This window comes from Dasypus novemcinctus, chromosome 23 (assembly GCF_030445035.2).
Source record: "Dasypus novemcinctus isolate mDasNov1 chromosome 23, mDasNov1.1.hap2, whole genome shotgun sequence".
In the NCBI taxonomy this organism is placed as follows: Eukaryota; Metazoa; Chordata; class Mammalia; order Cingulata; family Dasypodidae; genus Dasypus; species Dasypus novemcinctus.
Window position 1 is genome coordinate 57918159 of NC_080695.1, and position 25308 is coordinate 57943466.

At 45.4% G+C, this 25308-nt stretch overlaps 1 protein-coding gene across 2 annotated transcripts; it reads left to right on the forward strand.

The window, feature by feature from the left end:
- LOC101439238 (acyl-coenzyme A synthetase ACSM1, mitochondrial-like) lies at window positions 1–24297 on the forward strand. 2 transcript variants are annotated; one of them, XM_071211335.1, is made up of 12 exons: window positions 1–174; window positions 2615–2822; window positions 4863–5003; window positions 7898–8057; window positions 13285–13364; window positions 15545–15668; window positions 17648–17728; window positions 18279–18380; window positions 20033–20160; window positions 21127–21226; window positions 22116–22235; window positions 23956–24297. In XM_071211335.1, the coding sequence occupies exons 2-12, from the start codon at window positions 2626–2628 to the stop codon at window positions 24058–24060; spliced, it is 1338 nt and encodes a 445-aa protein (XP_071067436.1). In that variant the 5' UTR covers window positions 1–174; window positions 2615–2625; the 3' UTR covers window positions 24061–24297. The 2 variants fall into 2 exon arrangements, with proteins under 2 accessions (XP_071067436.1, XP_071067437.1); XM_071211336.1 differs by lacking the exon at window positions 17648–17728 and having other exon boundaries at window positions 6–174.
- Window positions 24298–25308: the final 1011 nt, after the last annotated feature.

A 25308-nucleotide genomic window follows, 5' to 3' on the forward strand; every position in this document is an offset into this window, starting at 1 on the left:
TGAATAATGACGGGAAAGAAGTGAAGTGGAGCTTTCGTGAGATGACAGATCTAACCTGCCGTGTAGCCAACGTCTTCTCACAGACCTGTGGCCTGCAACCCGGGGACAGTCTGGTCTCACTTCTTCCCCGAGTGCCTGAGTGGTGGCTGGTGACCGTGGGCTGCATCTGAACAGGTCAGTGATTCAAGGGGACCCCAATGGACTTCAGGGCTGACCTTGAGCCCATTGGTCCCGGGACATTGGGACCCTGTTCTTAGTATCTGCCCTCAGCTCCTCATGCTGGCTCTACAGAGCAAGCCTCCCTGCCCTCTGGGAAATAACAATCAGTTGGGAAAGGAACATGCCTTCTCTTCCCTCTTTCTTTCTTCTTCACAATCTTTCTCAAACTCCCTCTCACAGTATCTCACTCTTTCTCCCTCAAAGTCTCATGCTCATAGACTCTCAAACATAATCTCATGCATTCTTTCTCTCTTTCACATTTTTCTCTTGCCCAATCTTAGATGTTCTCACTTTTTAAAAGATTCATCAATTGTTAGCATTTTACCAGATTTGTGCCCACTCTCTCTGTCTCTGTGTGTGTCTCTCCTTCTCTCCTCTCTCCCTCCCTCTCTCTGATAGAATCATTTGAGAATCAGTTGCATTGAGTCACTTCACCCATAAACACTGCAGCATGCATCTGCTAAGAGTAAAGCTATTTCCTTCAAATAATGGCAATGCAGTTATCACACAAGAAGCCTAACATGACAGCAATATACATAACTATTGTCAGAATTCCTCAACTCTCCTTTTAATGTCATTTATATTTGCTGTATTTTTTTCTTTAAATCCAAAATGCAGTCAACTATCATGCACTGCATTTAGATGACAGGCTCTTTAGTCTCCTTTACTCTCAAACAGTCCCCCAGTCTTTTTTGCATGGCATTGACATTTTTGAAGAGTCCAAGCCAGTTGTTTTGCACAATGATCCTACATTTATATTTATGAGTCTTTCCTCATGATTACATTTAGGCTACACACTTTTGACTAGAGCACTGAAAGGGTAGTGTCCTACTTTCTCAAGGCATCATGTCATGGGGTGTAGGAAGTCAGTCTGTTTGATCATCAGTGATCTCATTTGATCACTTGAATAAGGTAGTATTGGCTAGACTTCTCCTTTGTAAAGCCTCCTTTTGCCTGTTGCAATTAATAACTAATCTGTGGTATAATGTTTGTGAAACTGTGCATGACCTATTCCCACCGGTCTTTCACCCAATGGTTTTAGTATCCATTGATGATTCTTGACTGAACTGAACATTATAATGGTGGTTTTAAACAGTGATTTTCTATCTCTATCATCCTCTCTACATTTAACCACTTAGAATTCTTCTTTAAAGTTTTCTTTCTATTTTTAACTATGAACCTGTCTCACCTGCCTGTCTATTGTCTACCTAATTTAGAATCAGTATGGGACTCACGGATTCTTATTTGAATAACTATCTTGCATTCTATCATTCCATCTTGCATGCTCACAACACCCAAGCTCTCTTTTGCTCATATTCTCTCTCTCTATCTTTATCTCAATCTCTCTCATGCTCATATTTTCTCATGCATAAAATAGTTGATTAATTTGGAAAGTTCATGTGGAATAAATATAGCAGGAAAGGAAAAAGAGTCATGTCTTCTATAGAACTAAGAGACAGCCCATGGACTACCCAAGACTTGAGCTGAGCCCTTTGGGGTCATGAGAATTTAGAAGGAGCAGTAGCAAATGAAGGCATTCCAAGCATGGTCAAAGCACATAAAAAGGCTTAGAGTCAGGAAGAACATCTATAAGGATGAGCCTTTTGAAATAAAGAATCGGAATTGTGGGAGAGAAGGATGGAGACTGGGCAGTGACTGAATGTTGGGATGGGGAGTTTGGTGTTTTCCTGGAGAGAGGACACATGTGTTAGTGCAGGGAAGAAATGTGGAGGGGAAAAATTCAGTTCTGCATAGGAATTAACCAGAAAAGAATACAGAAGGTGGGAAGGCAAGAAGATTCAGGACAGGGCATCAGATAGAGAGGCTAGAGTCCAATGGGGCACCTGAAGATCTGAACTAATTGTTGGTGGTAGAGATAGAGGGAAAGTTCAAAAGGCAATGTGGTTACTACTTAATCCATATGAGGACTGAAGAGAGAAGAGGAGATTCAAGATGACACTAAGGGACTGAAGAGAAGAAAGTGAGAGGAGAAATTCCAAGGGTAGAGATGCAGCTGGTCCAGATGTGGGAGGCACTGCCCTACTCATATCTATCTTCCCAGACCTGCTGAAGGTTGTGCAAATTAGGAGCCACCTGTCTGTCTTCTGGAGGATACATCTATAGTAGAAAAGGTTATGGCAGGGCTTTCCAACTGCAAGGTGCATCCGAATCATTTGGGGATCTGGTTCAAATGAAGATTTCACTTCATCAGGTTTGGACTGAGGTCTGGGATTCTGCATTTCTGACAAGCTCCTAGGTGGGGCTGATGCTGTTGGTTCATAAAGAACACTTTGCACAGCAAGCTCGTATAGGGTTACTGTGCAGTCAAGTTAGGGCTGAAACTCAAGGCTATGGAAGATAATCAGGAAATGAACAGTTCCTTTTTCATCCCCAGGGATCATCTTCATGCCAGGGACCACCCAGATGAGGGCCAGGGACATTCTCTACCGACTCCAAGCATCGAAGGCCAAAGGTGTTGTGACCACAGATGCCCTGGCCCCAGAGGTGGACTCTGTGGCTTCTGAATGCCCTGCTCTGAAAGTCAAGCTCCTGGTATCTGACCACAGCCGTAAAGGCTGGCTGAACTTCTCATCACTGATTAAGTGAGTTTCTGGCCTGTTGATTGCACTCTCTGCAGAGTGGTGAACAAAAGTCATCTGCTCCCAAGGGCTGGGAGGCCAGGGGCCAGTGGTGAGACATTCACCAGGCTGGAGGTCAGGAGCTTTCTCTTCCCAGCTATGTTGCTGACTTGCTGTGTGGCCCTTGGCTAGTTCCCTCCCCTCTCTTGGTCTCTTTTGCTTTATCTGTAAAACAGGAAGTTGAACTTCCATGTTCCTCTTATTAAAATGTACACACTGCTAGACTTTGCTGAGAGGATATATAAAGTCAGAGGGTTGTTGTTACATCTTCATACTCTAAAATTAACAGTATTTTAGAGTATGGGTACTCTAAAATATTAATTTTATAGAAAAAATAAATACATTAAGAAGTTGAATGAAAGATTGAGATGAATTTTAAAGACAAAACTTGAGACTTCAAGAAAAACTGAGGCCACATCTGGCAGGCAGCTTTGGTGCATTTCGAATCCCCCAGGGCAGAGTGGTAGGCATTCATTCTCCTCTGCCTTTGGGCACATGGACAAAGGAAGGGAAATGTTAGAGAAAGTAAAGCCCTTTCCACCTCCAACACTCCAATTCTGTAAAAGTTCAGGCAGCTTTCACATTACACATATAAATCATAATGGGCTTGTTTTCTTGAAGTAACACGTTTTTAAAGCTCTTTGCTTCAGTCCCAAAAGGCAAATATTACAGTAAAGTCACATCTTATGCTAGAGTCTAAAGTCAGAGAATGAAATGAAAAGAGTTAAAATCAAGAATGTTTTTGAAAAATCTCTTCAATCACCCAGAGTCCACATTGCATCCTTTCTCAGGGTGACCAATAGGTACAGCGTTGGGATTGTTTATAGTTTCTTTGGTTGAACACCAAATAAGTGGTCTCAGTCTAGGAGAAGCTCCTGAGAATCAAGGCAGACTGAGGGTATCACACATTCTGCCTGCCATCTCAAGTTTACACCAAGACAGATACATATCATGTGGAATGATATTTACATGTAAATGTCTTATATAATATGTAATAAGAAATATATGTCATAGATCATCCACTCTTTCTCTCCCTCACTGTTTGGCCCATCCTCCATCACCAAGACTATCATTAAATTCCTATAGTCAGTGTGAGTATCAAACAAGCTTAGCAGTGTGGTGAAATGCAAGCAGTGTGGATCAGACTGCCTGGGTTTGAATCCTGTCTCTGTCAATTGCTAGCAGTGTCTTTAGGCGAGTTAGGTAACCTCTATAAGCCTTTTCTTTTTCATCTGCAAAATTTAACCATAAGCATAGGGTCTACCTCAGTGTATTGCCTGGAACATAGTAAGAGCTATGTAAGTGCCTGTTAAATCAAACAACAGCCCTGTGTTTTTCCATTTCTGAAAGGAAGAAATAGCAATCCACTTGTCCAAACTGTAATAGCAGAGAAGTCAGGTGTATTCAGTATCAAAGGCCAGGACATGAGAACTCTGAGAAGGAAGATGATTTATTTCAACTGGCCAGACTTGGTGGACTCCTGTCCTAATAAAAACCGAGCCCTGAATAGAATTTTTGGGTCCCATTTATACAGAGGAAATAAGAGTGGGGAGACAAATGCTGATTGTATGCAAGAAGACTTTTTGTTAGTTTCTTCAAATGTTTCATCTCAGTATAGGTAATTTCCTCCAGGTAAGCTTGATTTAACACACATTCCCCACTTTCCAAGTCAGCTTTTAGCATGAACCCCCCACATTCCAGGTAGGCTTTTAGCATATTTGGCTAACATCCTCCTTGAATATCCAAAGCCTATAGCGTTTATACTTCTCAATTGGCTTTCTAGGCATATTTGGATATAAAATAAGTTTGGATTAATGCACAGGCTATATTAAAACCACTCATAAAGTCAGTATGATGCTTAAGACCAGGAGAGCCAGTTTTGCCTCCAGCGTGGCACATCCCCAGTTTCCTGACTAGAAGCCTCATGTTCCTTGCTTTGATTCTCTAGAGGATGGAAAAACAGCTAATGTGATTTCTCTCCTTTTGTTTTAAATCCCTTTGCAGATCAGCATCCCCAGAACACACCTGTATTAAGTCAAAGACCATGGACCCAATGGCCATCTACTTTACCAGTGAGACCACAGGCTACCCCAAGATGGCAAAACACAGCCACGGGCTTGCCTTACGATCCTCCCTTCCTTCAAAGTAGGAAGCAGGACACCCCCTGAGAAGCTGGGGCACACACCTGGGATGGGGGGTTGTGTGGTGTGGGTGTGTGCACGTGAGCACATGTGCATGTGCTGGAGAAGAAGCTCCAAGTAACAGTGACTCCATTCTGCTTCTCCTTCCTGCTTTCTTTGGTCCAGACCTCTGGGGTCTGAGAGGTGAGGCTTGTGGAATCCTAAAGTGTTTTCTGATAGAGACCTTGGGACAACACAGGATGGCACATTTGTGTGGTGTCTGGACACTTTCACAAGATGTGGGAGGAAAGATGGTTGGAAGTAGCAGGTACTCTGCAAGCCACACAAATGATGAGTCATTGTTTCCCTGTCAGTGGCTCCAGGGTTTGACGGGGCCAGACGGAATATTTTAGCATTATGACCTGAGGTGACAGATTCCCTCCTCTCTCCCATTATGGGCCAATCAGACTTAGAGTTCCCAGGTCATGAGCTATTTCAGAAGACAATAACTGAACCAAGCCACACCTCCAAACCACTGCCCGCAAACTAAAGCAAACAGTAGAGTCTGAACTCCTACCCTCAGGGAAATCATCTCTAAACCAAACCTCTTCTTCCCTCTCCACAACTCCCCACCCCAAACTAGCAATCACATTCTATATATTTTCTAAATTATTAAACTAGACTAGAGGGCACAAAAGGTTTCTTGTGGGCAGTAGGTTCTTTAGTTACTTGATAATATAACAGGTGAGCAGCTAAAGCCCAGGAAGAATGGGAGTGAGAGAAAGGGAGGGGAGGGCAGAGATTCCCATTCAGTGGAAAGGCATACAGATACAGAGAGCAGGGAAGTACAAAGACTTGAGGAAAGATGGTGCTTAAGGTGGGGGGTGAGGGACCAATGGGGAGAATTGGAAAAGTCAGGAGGGGCCACAGCACACAGGGCTTGTGGGCCAGGGTGTGGAGTTTAGACCTCCTCCAGCAAAGCAGTGGAGGGGTTTTGAAGATTTTGAATTTTGTAAAGATCAGTGTAGCCAGGGGGTGGAGAAAGGGTTGGAGAAAGTGAGAGTGAAATCATGAAAGAATTAGAGGCTCTTAAGAGAATCCACATGGAAGATGGTGGTGGCCTGGACCAAGTAAAAGAGAGATGACATGTTAGGGAATACAGGAGAGAACATCTGCTGGCAGATGTGGGAGGTAAGAGAGAAGAAGGAGTCAAGGCTGACACGTGGGATTCTGACATTCACTGAAATACAGAGATGCTGGAGGAGAATCAGTTCAAAACTAAGGGAGGCAGAAAAGATTGGGATTTGCTGGGTTTAGGAGGCCTGAGTGATATCCCAGAAGAGATGTGAAGTGAAGCTTAGAAGAAAGAACCCGCTAGGTAGTAATTTTCTGTTGACCTGCCACAATCTTAAGAAACATGGGATGAGAAGGTATGGATAGCTCATCAAAACCCCAGCCCACTTAGAGAAAAGCTCCTCAGATCAATATCCTGGAATGGAATGGTTGTGTTTTCTCGAAGAGCTGTTACCCACTGTTGTAGAAGTTGATAGAGGTTCAATTTTTTGCATATAGAAAGGCCAGGACTCAAGAATGATTTTGAGAAGGAAAAATGTTTTATTGATGGCCCCCAGACCCACAAGCTTTCTGTTTCAAATCCAAGCCTGGAACAAGATTTTCAAGTTCCTTTTATACAGAGTGGGGAGTCTAATGGTGCTTTTATCAAAGAAAACTACTTTCTTTGTTAGTTGTTTGCCTGAGTACCAGGTAGCTTTTCAATTAACATATCACTCACATTTTGGTGAAATTAGCATCTTGCCCCCATTCTGTCTGGATGCAACTTTGAATACACATTCAGTCTTACATCCTTTCTGAACATTCAAAGTCCATAGGGCCTAGATCGCTTAACTGGATTTCTAGAGACTAGGCACATTTGGATACAGAATTAGATGACTTTGAACTTATGCACAGGCTATAATGTATTTCCCATTCAAGGCCAAATCCAAGTTTCCTTAAGCTTCAGCATCACCACCATCAGAGTTTCCCTGGACTAACTGTTATTTATGTATATAGAGTTTGCACTACTAAATTGCCTCCCAGGACTGGAGTCATTGCCATGGGAACCAAGGGCAGGACTGCAGCCTTTCACTGTGCCACACCCACAAGTCAGGACACAAAGGGATGAACAGCCTCCCACCCATAGCCCACATCGACACCAGAGACCCTTTAATAGCAGCAAGAAAAGGATGGATAAGTGGGAAATCCTCCCCCTTCTACCTTGCAACCATGGATAAGTGATTGCCCTCTGACTAATTTCTTCTACCCCCTTGCCAAGATGGTGTATTAATTAGGTCTCTCTCTCTCTCTCTCTCTCTCTCTCTCTCTCTCTCTCTGTCTGTCTCTCTCTCTCTCCATCTCTATCTCTCACCATTGCAAATGGCAGAAAACCTAACCCTAACCTCCTTAACTCAAAGAGGGAGTAGGGAACTTACTGGCTTATGAAACCGAGCAGCCTGAGGTTTGACTTCAGACATGGTGGCCTAGCCTCCAGTTTAGGGTTTTGACTCTCCATGGCTCAGCTATGTTTCAGCTCTGTTGATACTCTTTTCAGAAAAGCTGAGCCAAAATGGCTGGCAGCACCACCTGGGACCCTTATCTATAACATTCAACTCCAGTCAAAGAACAATAGACTCTCCCAGCATTCCTGATCATCTTGATTTATCCGATTTAAGTCACATGTGCCAGGAAACATACTTGGTTAATTGGCAGCATTCTTTTGGGATGTAGGGGGTGGGTCTGGAGCCCCACCCTAAGCATGTGGACTGAGAATGAGAGGAAGGGGCCAATACCCAAAAACTGGGATTAGCAACTCTCACATTCTACCATGATCACCCAGCTGAGATGACTGTGTTTTGGAGTTAGCAGGAAATGTCTACAGCTAAAGACATCTGATATCTTGTGGTGCCTGTCTGACCCAGGCTGGATTGTAGCATTTGTAGGAGGCCTGCTTGAACCATGGACAGCAGGGTCTACAGTCTTCATCCATCATCTGCCCCAGTTTGACCCCAAGGTCATCGTACAGGTAAGCTGACTATCCTTCTACTATCAACAAAATCCTCAGGAAACTCAGGCTTCAAAGTCAGAAGCTGGACCCTTGTGAGAAAGATTTTATTTAGCAAAGAAGCCCATTAGCTTGGTTTAAACGTGGTCTCAGTGTCTTATATTATATAATAGGATGGCACCCTAAACAAGAGTCTTCATATCAGGATCGCATCAAGACAGAACCTCTAAGAAAATACATATTTCTTAGCCCTTCTCCAGACCTACTGATTAGACTTTGGAAGTGAGGCATGGAATTCTCATTTTTGAAAAATCACAGCAGCTGGAACGAGCTCTGGTCTCATGGGCCCTGGTCACTGGCTCAACAAAGGCCAGGTAGCTGGTGTGTGTGTGTGTGTGTGTGTGTGTGTGTGTGTGTGTGTGTGTGTGGTTACTAAGTACAGTGAAGTGTTTAGAAGAGGAGCTCTTGGAATATGACAGATCTAGCATCTTGTACAGCTTTGCCATTTATTAGCAGGTTACATAACCAGTCTGAGCCACAAGTTCCTTATCTAAACCATGGTGGGGGCTGTTAATAGTTACTACCTGGGAAGTGGACTTGGCTCAATGGTTAGAGCATCTGCCTACCACATGGGAGGTCCATGGCTGAAACCCAGGGCCCGCTGACTCATATGGAGCTGGCCCATGTGCAGTGCTGATGTACGCAAGGTGTGTGGTGCCACACTGGGGTGTCCCCCATGTAGAGGAGCCCCATGCACAAGGAGTGCACCCTATAAGAAGAGCCGCCCAGTGTGAAAAAAAGTTCAGCCTGCCCAGGAGTGGCAGCCACATACACACAGAGCTGACGCAGCAAGATGACGCAACAAAAAGAGACCCAGATTCCTGGTGCTTCTGATAAGGATAGAAGCAGACACAAAAGAACACACAGTGAATGGACACAGGAAACAGAGAACTGGGGTGGGAGGGGAAGGGGAGAGAAATAAATAAAAGTAAATCTTTAAAACATAGTTACTACATCATGTAATTATAGTGCATTTTAATGAGATGATTCAGGATAAATGTGCAGAGTGCTTAGCCCAGAGGCTAGCATGAGGAAGGCATTTAGTAAATGGTAGTCTTTGTTCTTACTGTTATGTGCATGGCATCTTGACGACGATTTAAGGCACCTGCATGAGTTCCTTCCTGTCACCTGAAAAGCCGCTGTGTCTCCACTCACATCTTTGCTTTCCATCACAGAGTCAGACCTTCCCCTCCACCTCTCAAAGTCCACACCTGACACACACAACTGCTGCACATCCTGTTTTCTGTGCCCCTTGCCATTTACCTTTCCTCCTTTATTTTCAATCACTTCATCCTCCATCAGCTCTACTCCCTCAGTCATAGACATGGTCAAAGTTCCTACTGTAAAGATACCTTCTCTTTTTTTTTTTTCAAATTCTACTGAATTTATTCATTTTTTTTAAAAAGTATTACATTCAGAAAATATGAGGTCCCCATTCACCCCCAACTCCCCCACCCCACCACTCTCCCCCCAATAACACTCTCCCCCATCATCATGTCACATCCATTGCGTCTGGTGAGTACATCTCTGGGCATCGCTGCACCTCATGTCCCGTGTTCCACACCATAGCCCACACTTTCCCACATTCCATCCAGTGGGCCATGGGAGGACATATAACATCTGGCAATTGTCCCTGGGGCACCACCCAGGACAACTCCAAGTCCCGAGAATGCCTCCACATCTCTTCTCTTCCTCCCCTTCCCCGCACCCAGCAGCCACCATGGCCACTTTTCCCACATCAATGCCACATTTTTTCGATTATTAACCACAATAGTTCATGAATAGAATATCATTAAGTCCACTCTGATCCTTACTGTATTCCTCCTTCCTGTGGACCTTGGCTTGGTTGTGTCCACTCCACATCTATGTCAAGAGGGGGTTTAGATTCCACAGTGATATTGGATGCAATCCTCCTGCTTTCAGTTGTAGACACTCTAGGCTCCATGGTGTGGTAGTTGACATTCTTCAACTCCATGTTAGCTGAGTGGAGTAAGTCCAATAAATCAGAGTGTAGGAGCTGACGTCTGTTGAGGCCAGGGCCTGGCTATCATATTGTCAGTCAAGATACCTTCTCTTGACCCTGCTACCTGTTGGGCCAGCCCTGTCTTTCTCCTTCATCCCAAACTCTCCACAGAACATTTTCCACTTGCTGCAACCCACACCTCTTAACCCTCTTGCCCCCTAAAGCCTGCAGATCTCCAAGGCTGTGCCCTTGCCTTCCTTCTTCCTTCTAAATGATCTCCTTCTCTTCTGTTTCTCCAGCAAGCACATCAATGCAGGTGACTCAAAACTGTGCTGGGGTCTCGCCATCTCTCTCCAGGTTAATTCCCCCATGTTTAACTGCTAGCTGGCCAAGTTCATCTGATCATCCCTCCACACTTCAAACTGCACTTCCACATGTCACTACCCGCCTCCCTCTCCCCTACATCAGTACCTCTCCCACCATTATTCACAGGATCACATCCAGCCAGCACCTGACGCTGAAAGCTGCACAAGCAACACCCCTTCCCCTCCGAAAGTCTAATTCTCCTTCCATGTTATAGGGTTTCCCTAGTCTTAGAGTAGTTTTAAAGCTTGAATTATTTCAAAAGCATTCATGTCACACATTAAAAAAAAAAAAAGCAACAGCAGTTGAAAGGTAAATCATTTAGATTTATGTTCCACATATTACTTTTGTGAAGTTTTAATAACAATTTTTGATTTATTGTTTCAATGCCTCTGGTTGATAATGTAAAATTTTTAATCTAATAAAAAGTGTGCTATTCACAATTCACAAAACAAAACATTCCTTCTGTTTCCTCTTTGCCCAAGCTCTCAACTTAGCCCTTTTGCCAGCTCCATTATAAGAACCTCCTGCTCCCAGCCACCCACCCCCACCATGAGCTGTGAAGTCCCCAGATGAGTCATAAACTGCAGCTTAGCCACAATAATCATAGCCAGAATTTGATGAGTATCTTCTAAGTGCCAAGCTCTGTGAAAGACCCTTTACACATACTCTCTCTAATCCTTACATAGTAAGCAGTGCTCTATTGGGTGCAAGTAATAGAAAGCCCATCTCATGGAAAAGTGCGTGGGTGGGGGCACATTGGGGCAGCTCATGAAACTGGAAAGGCAGAGGGCCAGTTCTGGAACAGGAACCAGATGAGCATCAGGACTCCAGGCAGCTTCTGTGTCTCCTCTCTGCTTCTCTGCTCCCTTCTTTCTCTCTGGGGACCTGCTTTGCTGCTTAGTGTGCACAGAGCTGAACATGGTGACCACAGCATTCCCAGGCATCCATCTTTTCTTGCCAAATGCCCATCCAGATCAGTTAGAATCCAAGTGACCCAGCCTGGTCACCTGTCCCTCACCGGCCCAATCCTTGAAGCCAGAGCAAGGTTACAGAGACAAACAAGGCTGCCCAGGGGGCTGGGGTGAGATGATGGAGAGGAACTCTGGGTGGGAGCAGTGGGCCTGGAGATGGGGGTAGAACTAAAAATACAAAAGAGGAGATGAATGTGAGATATTTCAGAGATATTGCTGAGTCCAAGGGGAGATTCCCACTCCACCCCTCATCACCATCCTACAAGGAAGATATGGCTATCTCTTTTTGCAGGTAAGGATTCAGAGTAGCAGAGAAATTAATATTCTGGATTTAAATTCCAGCCAGGTAGATGCCCAAAACCACATTGTCTTCTCTTTGCTATTTCTCTCCTAGCGTTTCTCCACTCTGACATTAAAGCCTGAAAGGCTACACCTCTAGCCAAACAAGAGTGAATAGCAGGCATTTTTAACCCTACAGAATCTGTATCCAGCTAGTTCTAACCATCCTAAATTTTCTTTCTTTCTCCTATGTGTCTAAGTATACCTCATTACTTAGCGACTTTATATTTTTTCGGCTCCTGAGCCTTTGCTCCTGCTATTCCTTCTATCGTGATGGACCTCCCCCTGTTCTCTGTGCACATTTTCTATCCACTTCTCAATGCCTCAACAAAATGCCACCTCTTCCATTGAGCCCCCTGGACCACGAAATCAGAAGAAATACTTTTCTCTACTATATCCTTATAGACCTTTCTTCAAATCTCTCTTCTGACTACTTCAGCTTTATCTTTTGAGTCCTGGCTTGTTCAATATTAGGACCTGCTTTCCATGAGAGTTTGACTTCAGCTTATTCTTATTTCTGCCAGCAGTACCTGACACAGTCATGTATTAAATACATGCTCAATACCTGAGGGATAAAGAGACCCACAGGTTCTATGGTCATGGCAGATGGGGTTCACTGCCATGTCAGATGGCCCTTCTTCGGAGCTGGTGTTTCTGCATGATGGAATTGGACTCAGATGGGATCTCTTTTCACAAGACCTTCATGCTACTTTACTGGAATTGTAGTTGGTGTTGGGGTTTAAGATATATTTAGGGGATTTGAATCTCTGGACTGACAATATGATAGCCAGGCCCTGAGCCTCAACAGACTTCAGCTCCTACACTCTGATTTATTGGACTTACCCCACTCAGCTAACATGGAGTTGAAGAAGGTCAACTACCATACCATGGAGCCTAGAGTGCCTACAACTGAAAGCAGGGGGATTGCATCCAGTATCCATGTGGAATCTAAGCCCCCTCTTGACATAGATGTGCAATGGACACAACCAATCCAAGGTCCACAGAGAAAATGTGGCATTGGTGTGGGAAGGGTGGCCATGGTAGCTGCTGGGTGCGGGGAATGGGAGGAAGAGATGAGATGGGGAGGCGTTTTCGGGACTTGGAGTTGTCCTGGGTGGTGCTTCACGGACAACTATGGGACATTGTAGATCCCCCCAGGGCCCACTGGATGGAATGTGGGAGAGTGTGGGCTATGATGTGGACCATTGACTATGGGGTGCAGTGATGCCCAGAGATGTACTTACCAGGTGCAATGGATGTGTCATGATGATGGGGGAGAGTGTTGCTGTGGGGGGAGTGGGGAGTGGGGGTGGTGGGGTTGAATGGGACCTCATATTTTTTGAATGTAATTTTTTTAAAAAATGAATTAAATAAAAAAATAAAAATAAAAATAAATAAATAAATAAATACATGCTCAGTATATGTATATTGAATGAATTAACAAGTAATGAACTGAGGTTTCTAGAGAGAAGGTCAGACTTGAAATGTAATAGTGGATAGTTGTCATGTGAACTGTAAAAATAAAATTCCTTCTCTTCTCAATTCCCAGATGTATTTCAAATACCCAATCACCCAGTGCCTTAGTGGAACAGCTGTATATCGAATGATTCTGCAGCAGAATTTCCCCAGGTAATGCTAGAAGTGGTTGGTATCAGTGATCTTTGGGTTGGATTTTAAGGATCTGATGCATGACATTCTGACCGTGTTTCCCTCTGGTTCTTTGCATGTAATCTGTGGGTCCCTGTGTGTATGTATATTAAGTATTGGTGGTGATAATTATCAGCCACCTAATTAGTTCATTAAAGCAGAACCCAGAGAACTCAGAGAAACACTTTAGTGAACCTTGCATCATTATGGGGTTTTTCTTTTTAAAACATTTTCACTGTGAAATAAAATGTACACAGAAAAAATATATAAAACAGAAATGAATTGTTGAAAATACCTGTAGGTCCACCACTCATGTCACAAAAATCAAACATCGACAGCACCCTAGAGCTCCCCCAGGCCCCTTCCCCTCCCCTAAAGGCAACCACTATCTTGATGTCTATGGTCCACTCCTTCCTTTCTTTCATAGTTTTCCTTCTTATGAAATATCCTTGAGCAAAATAACTCAGTTTTATCTGCCATTGAGCTTTACACACATACTCAGGCATTATTGTGTAACATCTAGTTTCCTTAATTCCACATTATGTTTCTAAAATGAATCCAGCTGGTTGCATGTGTTCACAGTTAATTTGTCAATTTTCATTGCTGTATGATACCACATTTCATGAAAATACCATAAATTTTTAAATCAATTCTACGATTAATGGACATTTGGGTAGTTTCCACATCAGGGCTATTGCTGAATAATGCTACAGTGAACTCTTGTACCTGTACCCTGATCATGTGAGCTAGCATTTTGGTAGGGGTTTCCAGTGAGGAAGTGCTGGGTCATATGACAATACCATTTTCAAAGTAATGGATCAATTAATGCTTCCACAAGGAGGGTGGGAGAATTCCTATTAGTCCCCATCCTGGCTAACATTTGTTATTGTCAGAGTTTTGAATTTTTGGCAAAATCTAGTAGATTCATGGTGTTATCTTACTGTAGTTTTAATTTCACATTGCCCTGTGTGTGAGAGTTAATTTTTAGCTAACCTGAAATCTGGTGTTTGAACCTCGTTCAGTTTTATGTCCCTTTTAGACACTCTGAAATGGAAATGGCACTTCAAAAACCAAAGGTAAAAAAGTTTTAAATACAAAAGTTAAAATATCAAGGAGCTTCCTGACTACCCTTATGAAACTAAATCTGAAGTACAACTCAATCTCATTCCTGGAACTTTGGTCTAGCTGGATTCTGGTTCTATCTATATTTCAAAGCTTATGTTACTTTCTACAACATTCTTCACATGATCCTTGTCAGAACCCAGTAAAAATCCAGTCTTGTTTATCTACTTTTGCTAAAGTTCCAGAAGAATGAGAAAGAAGCCCTCAGTGAATCCAGCCCCCCTTTTCCTCATTCTCAACTGTGAGCCACACCAGGGTGAGGAGGCTGGAAAGGTGACATCCTCAAGAGCTGCCCATCCTTGCCCCATGCCAGCCAGCACTCAGACCCCATCACATGCCCATTTTCTTCAAGGAAGCCAACCCTTCTTTGGTGACAGTTTTTATATTCTTCATGTTAGATTTCATGGGGGAAATGGAGGAGAGCACACATATCACCTGATGTGCCTAAAACCACTGCAGATGTTCACATCAGGCTTCATGTCCTCCCCAAATTGCCTTCTCTCAGGGCTGCTGCTGGTGACCCTTCTCCACTCTTTTCCCACATTCAACCCAGAAGCCCTATATCCTGAGCAGTTCATTTCCAGCCCCTAATATGCAGCACACACTCAGAAATGAATACAAAAGCCCTTCTGTGCCCTCCACAGAAGGCAGTGTAGTTCAGTTATCATTTCAGCATACATCTGAGGGTTTTATCCCTCACCCCTTTACAGTTTATAAAAATATCCCTTTTAGCCACATAGAATGCTTCCCTGAGATAAGTTCTGATAAACATGCTTCTCTCCCTCCCATTACATCATCATCCACTTTTCATCCAAATCTCCCCCAATTTACCCCATAGCCTCCTCCTCCCACCCCCTGCCAGAACATGGGAAGTGACACCCACATGGCTTTGACCATGGGTAAAATGCCCAGAAGGCAAGTGAGAAAGTGGGGATGATCTGATGCCAGCACTGAGTTGGCTCCCACTACAATTGGGTGGGCCTGAAACAGAGCCTGCAAGGCTGACCTGAGATGCCAGTGACTCCCTGCGTTCCCCTCAGCCTCAGGTTCCCAACCCTGGAGCACTGCGTCACTGGTGGGGAGTCCCTGCTGCCCCAGGAGCTAGAGAAGTGGAGAAGAGAGACAGGCATCCAGCTCAGCGAGATCTATGGACAGTCAGAAATGGTAGGTGGATGGGTCCTTTCTGGGCTGGTCCAGCTTTGGCGGGGATCAAGCCTGGCAGGTGAGCTGACTGTGGGCTCCAGAGTCCCAGGCAAATTTGCCCAGAGTCAATTTGCAGAAGGACAATGCACAGCTCCTCAACTCATCAAGGAGCCAATAATGCTGAAAACGATCGAACTACTGGACAAAAGCATAAGAAGGGGTCTGAGGACACTTTGCCACTGGCCTTGTAATCACTAGCTCAGGGAAGCTCAGACTGCTGATGGGATGGGAGGGTTTCCACAGCAAACCTGGCCATTGCCAGCAAGGCCTGCCCACTCCACCATTCTTTCCTAGGGTGGCAGCCACAGATGCAGCCTGGGAAGGGTCTCCAGATGTTTACTTCTGGGTATATAGCATGGAAGGGACAAGACTTGTTGTATGCATCATACACACTGTGACCCCAAAGAGGGTCCCTGAGCTACCAGGTAGGCATGGCATTTGGAATATCATGCACATCTCAGACCTCAAGATGGCATCAGTGACTGGGGGGTATTGCTGACTTTGAACACGTTCTCAGTCCATTTGCAATGTGGGCCAGAGCCGCTTCCACCCCCACCACCTACCCCACTCTCCCTCCAGCTAACAGAGGACTCTCCCATCTCAGGCCTTTTAGTCCCTGTTTATTTACTTGTCTGACAGTATTTTTTGAAAAAAAAAAAAGTCAATAAACAAGTTCATTGATCTTCTTGCAGGTCTGAGAAATGTTGAGATTCAGATCCTGTCTTCAAATGGCTCAGAGTTTCTATTTGGGCAAGGCCAGAACTGGGCACTCTATCCAACACCCCAGTCCCTTTCAACCACAATATACTTAGTCCCTTATAGGCAGGAAGTGCTTTATTTCTCAGTGCAATTTTCACTCATCTGTGAAACATTATTCAAGAATCTCCAGCACGAGCAGTGAAGTGACAGGGGAGAAGAGCTCTCAAGAGCTCGAGCCTGGGTTCAAGTCTCAGCCATACCAATGACAGGCTTCAAATCCTGAGGCATGCCATTCAGCCTTCCTAAGTCTTGGCTTCTCCATCCCTAAAATGGGCTATTACAGGCGATCTTGCTGGGTTGTGGTAGGTAAATGAGTGGAAGGGAGGAAAGCTTTGGCCGCAGTGCCAGCTCATAGAACGTGCTTGCGTTGTACTTACTGTTGTAAGTAGGTAGGAATTGTGTTAGATGCTGAGAGTGCAGAGTGAGTGGGGCCGTGTCTGTACTCAGGAGGTCCGTTATTTACCAAGTGGGAAAAGACAGACAAAAATACTTACAGTGCCCTATAGGCTGCATAGTAATATGGAGAAATAGCCCATAGCAGGAGACTCTTCCAACTGACTTCTCTTGGGGCCTGAGAAACAGCTAGTAATAGTCATTTACTGAACAGTCAGCATGTGCCAGGCACTGCACTAAGTTGTTCTCACATTCACAAGCACTCATACAGTTTCATAATCATCCCCTCCTCCAGAGGAGGAAACCAAGGGGGATTAACTGGCCCACAGCTAGTGAGTGGGGGATTCAAGAATCAACTCCTGGGCTGTCTGGCTTGAAGGCTCTTAGCCAGAGAAAGAATGACACTTGAGAGAACCACAAAGAAGGAATGAAGTTCATCAGAAGACAAGTTGGCCCAGTGCTAGCAGAAGGAATGGCATGAAATTGCTGATCCTCAATGCAGGGGGAGTGGGTTCCCAGCCCTGTTCCACACCCCCAAGTAAGATGTGTGGACCCTCGGCCTTCTGCTGGCAAACAGGCCATCCTGGCATCCAGTTCCTGGGGTGAACCCTCTGCAGGACCATGAGCTCCATTAGATCCAAGTCTAATTGCATAGCCTGGCACCCAGCCACCCTCATGTCTCCATGAGGGCTGCTGGTGCTCCATCCTGTGAGCAGGAGGAGGCTGGGTACCATTCCTGCTGCTCTGTGACCAGCTTGACCATTCCCGCCTCTACTTTTATTTAACAGGGATTAGGTTGTGCCATTTATAGGGGCATGAAGATCAAGCCAGGTTCCATCGGGAAGGCCATCCCACCCTTTGACATTCAGGTTTGGTCCTAATGGCATTGGCATAGAGAGCACAAAGCTTGTCTGGTTTGGGTAGTTGTATGGCACCAAGTGGCAGAACCAGCTATGCTCCCCTGGCCTGGCTGTCCTGCCTCCTCTCTCCTCCTTTTCCCTCCAATGTCCTATGCATGTTGGAATTGACACCTACAGTGCTGTGGGGACCACATATGGGGCAGGGGAACAGAGGACCCAGGGTCAGCAATGGCAGCTCTCACCACCATTTGGGCTTTCAGTTTTCCTTGATCAATGTTTTATGATTTGAAGAGTAATTTGCAATGTCAGTATGTCCACGAAACAATTAGACTCATGATTTGAATGTCACTATTTGCTGACTTCAATAACTTTTGATAGCTTGAATATCATTTCTGATGGGTGTCCTCCACCACTCCCTTAATCCCATTGCCCCACTGAGGCCACATGAGTGAGTGAGGGGATGGCTGGGTGGTGAGAAGGGGATGGGGGAGCCCTGTGGGGTGGGGCAGGAGGGAGGGGGAAGCCCTGCAGGGTGGGACTCACAGGCTTTATCCTTCAGATCATTGACAACAAGGGCAACATCCTGCCACCCCACACTGAAGGAAACATCGGCATCAGGATCAAGCCCATCAGGCCCATAGGTCTCTTCTTGGGCTATGAGGTAAGGGCACCCATCCCCACCTCCAACCCCCAGATCCCTCCAGAGAGCTGTGGTGGTGGTGAGGGGTGGACACAACTCTGTGTCCCATGACTTCTTCATTGCTCCAACTCAGGGAAGCTGTTCTGATGGCCCCATCCCTATCCCAAAAGCTTATTGTGCATTCCTGCATCCCTTCCTGCTCTAACCCATCTGGTGCTAACAAGCCAGCTAATGGGGAGAAAGACTGGCTTCAGCCCACCAGACTTGGGTATCAAGGAACTCCTGTGGTTAAGAATGCAGGTTTCGAAGTCAAGCAGATTGTGTTCCGGTACAAACCATCTCACTTAGCAACCACAGGGTCTGGACCAATCACTACCCTTACTGATCCTCCAGGTGGCATTATCCTTACTTCACAGAGGAAAAAACTGCAGCATGGAAGCATTGGAAGACTTCTCCATATCATATAAATGGCAGGTCCAGCGTAAGACTCAAATCCATGTCTTTTGAGCCCAAAGCCCTCACTCTTTAATTTGGGGGTAAACCCAGGGATCACAGAAAACTGCAACAGGCTTTAAAGAAACCTGCTGAAACTTCTCATCAATACAAACCCAAGTCAGCCCGGGTTCATCATAGCCCTTAAAGGGGAAATTCTTCACTTCCAAGAAAGACCATGGAAGAGGGATCAGACCTTGAAAGCCATCCCCTTTCTCCAAGTCATGATCACTGGTGTGCCATCTTTTGAGCAGACATCTGATCCTGATGTCACTGTCAACATGGCCTCAAGGGGGCATTGCTCCTCTTGTGACACTATTGCCCAAAGGCAAACATGCAGGTCCTAGCCTTCATTCTCAGGAGCACAAATTTAAGCTTGAATCAGAGAGAAAATAAATACAGAGAAACGTGTATAGAGACCAGTGATTCTCAACCCTGGCTGCACAGTGACAATGTCTGAGGAGCTTAAAAATTAACAACAACAAAAGAAACTTCATAGATGCTTGGGTCCATCCCCAGAGATTCTCATGAAATTGAACTGGGACAGTGCAGAGCAATGGTATTTTTTTAAAGCACTCACTTGAGTGCCTTTGTCAACTCTGACCACCTCTATGAGGGAGATGAGATACATTTCCCTCCAGGAAGCTTCTCTGGGGCCCTGAGGCTCCACCCCCAATAAATCCAGGCTCCTAGAGAAAGAGGAAGATGTTTAAGGCCATCTTCCAGGTTCCACTCTGATGCCTTACCTGCCATGCTTGGCATCGAGATAGTTCATCCAGGGGACCAATGATATCAAAACACAGTCCAGTGTTTGGAGAAGAAAATTCATTCAGCAAATGTTTATTGAAACCACTCACATGCCAGGCACTGTGTGGGTGCTGAGCTTAGAGCAGTGAATAAAATAAGCAAGGTTCCTGTTCTCTTGGAAATGTTGATGGTGTGCCATGTACAAGTGAGTTATTTTTTCAATGATCATGATATTTGGCTTTATAACTTCTACTACTTGAGTAGTAACTGCATGGAGTGCTACCTGGGAAGTAAATAGACTCAGAGAGATTATAAAACTTGCCTGAGTACCAGAAAGAGCTAGAGGCAGGAGAGGAGACCAGATCAGAGCCCCATGGCCAGGCTCGTCATCTCTACACTGACTGCCTTCAGCAGGGGTGCTCTTATCTTTGCAGGGTGACCCCAAGAAGACAGCCGAAGTGGAGTGTGGGGACTTTTACAACACCAGGGACAGAGCAACTATGGATGCAGAGGGCTACTTCTGGTTCCTGGGGAGGAGTGATGATGTCATCAATGCCTCCGGGTAGGTCTGGTGATCCCGGGGCCAGCAGGTGCCGCTCCCACCTGCCAAGTCATGCCTCCAGGACTGATGAGGGGACCCTCAGCCTAATTCCATGCAGAGAAGCACGTAAGGGGGCCCTGTCCAGGAGGCCTCTTTTTGTGCACCTCCCCCAACCCATGTCCAGAAGAATCAAGCAAAATAAGGACCCAGGGGTTCTGGGAAGAGCCAGACTTGTAATAAGATATCAGGCAATTTAAGAGGTGGGTATGGGAAAGGAGGTTGCTCTTGGGTTCCCATTGGTTGGGGAGCTTATTTTATCTTGTTCTCCTCAGATAGGGTGCAAGATGTCACAACAGAAACAAAATAATAGCCAACATTTATGGAGTACCTACTAGATAGAGTCTTTGTATCTATTTACTCACTTAACCCATCCTCAGTATTATGAGATAGATGCTATCATTTCCCCCATTTTGCAGATAAGGAAACTGAGTCACAGAGCAATAAAAATTTTTGCTTAGTGTCATAGAGAATACAGGGCAAAGCCTAGACTTGAATGGAGGTAATCTGGCTCCAGGATTTTTTTTTTAAAAGACATTTCTGTGCAACACTTTCTCTTGGAAACTGAATTTTTAAAATTTTCTATAATATACACTGATATAGTGGGGAATAGGATGCAGAATTTGCACGAACGTTTTAGATGAAGCTTGAGGCTTCCAAGGAATTTCACGCTGGTGGAAGCTGCTTGAGCCAAGCCCAGGGCTTTGAGAAGACAAAGCATTGGAGGCGGGGATGGCAGGAGCCCTGGGAGCCATCGAGCCTTGGTATTTCCTAGCACAGAGCGTCCAGGTCTTCCGTCTTGGGCCCATGATAGGCAAGTCCCAGTTCTCTGGCAGATGTGACCCCCCAGAGTACAAGATTTGGGGCCCAAGTCACCCCAACTCTGGCTCTGCCTCAGAACCTGTGAAGGAAAGAACACTTGATCTTCAGGTTCCGCATCGGGCCGGCAGAGGTGGAGGAGGCCCTGGCAGAGCATCCAGCAGTGGCCGAGTCAGCTGTTGTCAGCAGCCCGGACCCCATTAGGGGGCAGGTGAGCAAGAGGACAGGGAGGCCCCTGTGACCCAGAGCAGGGAAACGTCCAGCCTAGGCCCTAGAGGGGAAGGAAGGCAAAGTGAGTGTGTGCACTTACACAGCATGGGCAGCAGGGGGCACTGTGCCCTCACCTGTCACCCTGAAATGCTTTTGATTAACCTGGGGATGACAGCTAATATTTAGGGAGTGCTTACTATGTGTCAACACATTTAACCCTCACCACAACGAAATGAAACAAGGACTCTTGTCCTACCCTTTTTTAAAAAATTAGCAGGTGAACAATCCAAATTTTAAAATATATGCTCCTTTTATAGATAAGTGTAGAGATGGATAAAGAGATTAAGCAGTTGCTAGGAGCACACAACTAATAACTGCAGTCCTTAGAAAGGAAATTTAAGCAATCGGACTGTGGAGCATGCATGTATTGATTCAACAAGTATTTATCGAGCACCTACAAGACCCTTATAATAATAAGCTACCACCACATATCAAACACCCACCAGATCCCAGAAACAAAACCATACATACAGTAATAGTAAGAATGATGGTGATATAATTATGAGAGGAATAAAATTAAGATGAAACTAATCAGACATTTTACATGCATAATATCATGGAGACTTTTACAGACACTCTGTGAGAGAAGAAATTATATTGTCCCCATTTCACTGCAAAGGAACTGAGGTTAAGACAGGTTACATAACTTAGCAAGGCATGGAATGGAAATTGGATTTGAAGCTGGTCCTGCCCTTTTCTAAAGCCACCATGCCCTTAGCCACTTCATGGCTCAGCATCAACTTGCTGCTCTGGTCATTCAATAACATTTACTTTTTCTTAACTATATAAATTATTGACCCTCACCCTGAGCCTCTACTCCTATCTTGCAGGTGGTGAAGGCATTTATTGTCCTGACCCCGCCATTCCTGTCCCATGACCGGGAACAGCTCACCAAGGAGCTGCAGCAACACGTGAAGTCAGTAACAGCCCCGTACAAGTACCCCAGGAAGGTGAGCTGGGCAGGTGGATCGGGTCTGATCCAGGCTTGGCTGCCACAAGTCTGCTAGGGCTGCTGGGCAGAAGCCTAGAGAACCGACAGCATTAGCCTTTTCTGTGGCAGAAGAGGCAATTCAGCTTGGCGGGGGGGGGGGGGGGGGGGGGGGAGGGGAGAGGGGGGAGCAGACTTTGATGGAAACCTGTATCATGTGTCAAACATGCAAAAGGAATCTATTGCTGGCAAGTTAACCTCAAGAAAAAAATCAGACAAGCACCCAAAGTTATACATCCAAGAAAGTTATTGATAGTCTTGCAAATTTGAAAAAGAAATCAAGCTCAGCAGCTTCAAAACTTTTAAAAGCATGATTAGTAGTAAGAAAGGCTTTTATATAGCAATCCTAGATAGATGATAGATAGATATAACATGCATACCTGTATAAACAAACATACATATATACACACATAAACAGACAAAAGGTAACAAAATCATATCCTTAAATCATGCAGTATATTCTGATAGTTTCATTCTATTTTAATTTTTAAATGGTGATTGCAATCTACAAAGTTAAATTTACGACCCACTAATGGACCATGGTCTGAACTTTGAAAATCCCTGACCTAAATGTCCAGTGATGGAGAGTTGATTTAAATCATTCATGAAATTGCATATTAGCCTTTAATAAAAAAATGATGATGTAGATCTTAATTTTTGACATAAAAATCTCTTTATTATTAAGAGAAAAGTGCAGGATATGGAATATTATACATAGTATGCTCCTATTTTTTTTTTTAAAGTTGGAAAGGACACATACGACAAAAAACTAGCATTTCCTTCTTTGCTGCATTGTCTAAATGCCTATTATGCAGCTATATGCCTCCCATTTACTGAGCACTTATATGCCCCAACAGAGTTAAACCTCATAAAAACCAATGAGCTAAGGACTCTTGAGGAAACCAATGTGTAAAGAGGTTAAGTAGCCTCTTATTGTGTAGCTATCAGGCCAACACTTAAGGAGCACTTACAATGTGTGCCAAGCCATATCCTCAATTCTCTGCATGCACTGTTATTTCATGTAATCCTTGCCACAACTTGAGATGGTGTAACTATCCCATATTACAGACAGGAATCTGAGGCTCAGACATTCAAAGTAAATTGCCTGAGATTACAGGTCATAAAAGGCAGAGAGGAAGCACAAATCCAGGTGTGTCTGGAAACCAAGTTCATGCTTTAGCACTAGGCTATGCTGCCTCATAGAGAGGAGAATAGATGATGTGTACCAGTTAGGATGGGCTGGGTTATGTGGCAGGTAACAAGCAGCCCTGAAGGCTTAGAGGCATATCACACTGGAGGCATATTTCTTGCTCATGCACATGTCCACCATAGCTCTCTGGGGACCTCTTCTCCACATCCCCTCGTCCTGGGACAAGGATAAAGGAGCAGCCCCCATGTAGGTACCTGCTGGGTATTATGGCAGATGGAGAGAGAGGGCCACCATCACAATGGTTCTGAACTCTTCTGCCTAGAGGTGCCATGTCACTGGCCAAAGCAAACCACGTGGCTATGTCCAATGTCCCAGAGTCAGGAGGACCTGAAATACCCAGTGGATCACATTAAGGCCAGCACAGGGTGTCAGCCTCCCTGGGCATTTGTGCAGGGCAAAGGAGGGGAGTGGGAAATTGTCAGGGAATCACAGCCAGGCTAAGCCATGGTGGCTTTGCTCTACCTTCACCCAGGTGGAGTTTGTCCCAGAGCTGCCCAAAACTATCACTGGCAAGGTTAAACGGAGTGAACTTCGGAGAAAGGAGTTTGATCAGATGCAAGCGGCAACAAGACCCTAAACTCAGACTCTCCAAGTGGGCAAAACCCTGACTGCCTCACTATCCCCACTGTGGTTATGGGGGTGGGTGTTTTGAGAGTGTTAATTGGGGTGTGGGGGAATCAGGAGCACCAAGATCCCAACTTTTTTTGTTCTTTTAAGCTAACTGCAATCTCCTCCAAGTCCTCTGTCCCTTTGAATTGCCCAAGTGAGCACTGGGCTTGGGTGGGGGGTAATAAAATATGAACATCAGCATCAACATTGCCCCTGTGTTGTGAGTTCCCTCTGTGTCTCAACGTGCACAGAGCACTTTCCAGAACTTTCCTCCCTAATTCTCCCCAATCTGTGATCTGAGATAAGCCCAGGACCAGGTTCCACTGTCCATCCATCCCTCCCCCCCCTTAGTGACCCTGTATGCCCTTTAGATGGTCAAGTACCCCAAGGCCCAACAGGTCCCTGCTTGGCTCTGCCTGTGTCCTGTGGGTGAGACCTGGACAGTCCCACTGGGAGCCCAGGACTCCCCCATATCTCGCCCAGCCCTGCCCAAGGGTGGCCCCCACTCATCCCTAGTAAGAGCCTTGAAGCTCTGCCTTGCAGCCTGCCCTAGGAAAGCCCATCCAGTCATTCCTTCAGAAGGACCCAGGACTTGCCCGGCTCTGTCCTGGGACACAGAATCCCCCCACAAACCTCCTCCAACCCACTAATACCCTCTCCAGCTCTGGGAGCTCTCCCAGCCCCCATGGCCCAGGGCTGAAGGTGTGACCACCTGGAGAACATCTGCTGTGGAGAGCAGCAGGGGCAGCAGGGGCCCAGCCCCTCCAGGGTGGCAGAAGGACATTTGGTCCCCTGCTCTCACCCACTGCTGGGGGCTCTTGGAGAGGTGACTTGCACACTTGCCCACTTCTTGGGTGCATAGATACACACAGGGAAATATACAGAAGTGATGAGCACCAAGATGCACCTGGGCACACAATCACCCCAGACATGCCTGGGCACACAGGGGTAGGGCCCATGGAAGCACACCTAGACCCACACTGCAACAAGGCACAGACACCCTGAGGGAAACAGACACAGGTACACAAACTAAGGGTTCCAGAAATGGCCTCAGAGGGAAGACTCAATCACAGAGGGCACACACACAGGAATACAGGCAAATTCACATGCAAAGATACAAAACACAGGCACTCCAGCAGGAACACACACAGACACACATACAGAGATAGGTACAGACACACAGATATGCACAACTGACACACATTCACTGGCAACA

Coding starts and splice junctions, on each gene's coding strand:
- LOC101439238 (XM_071211335.1), top strand. CDS start 2,626: ATGCCAGGGACCACCCAGATGAGGGCCAGGGACATTCTCTACCGACTC. Junction 8,058..13,284: donor ACCCCAAGGTCATCGTACAG/GTAAGCTGACTA, acceptor CTCAATTCCCAG/ATGTATTTCAAATACCCAAT. Junction 21,227..22,115: donor CGGACCCCATTAGGGGGCAG/GTGAGCAAGAGG, acceptor CCTATCTTGCAG/GTGGTGAAGGCATTTATTGT.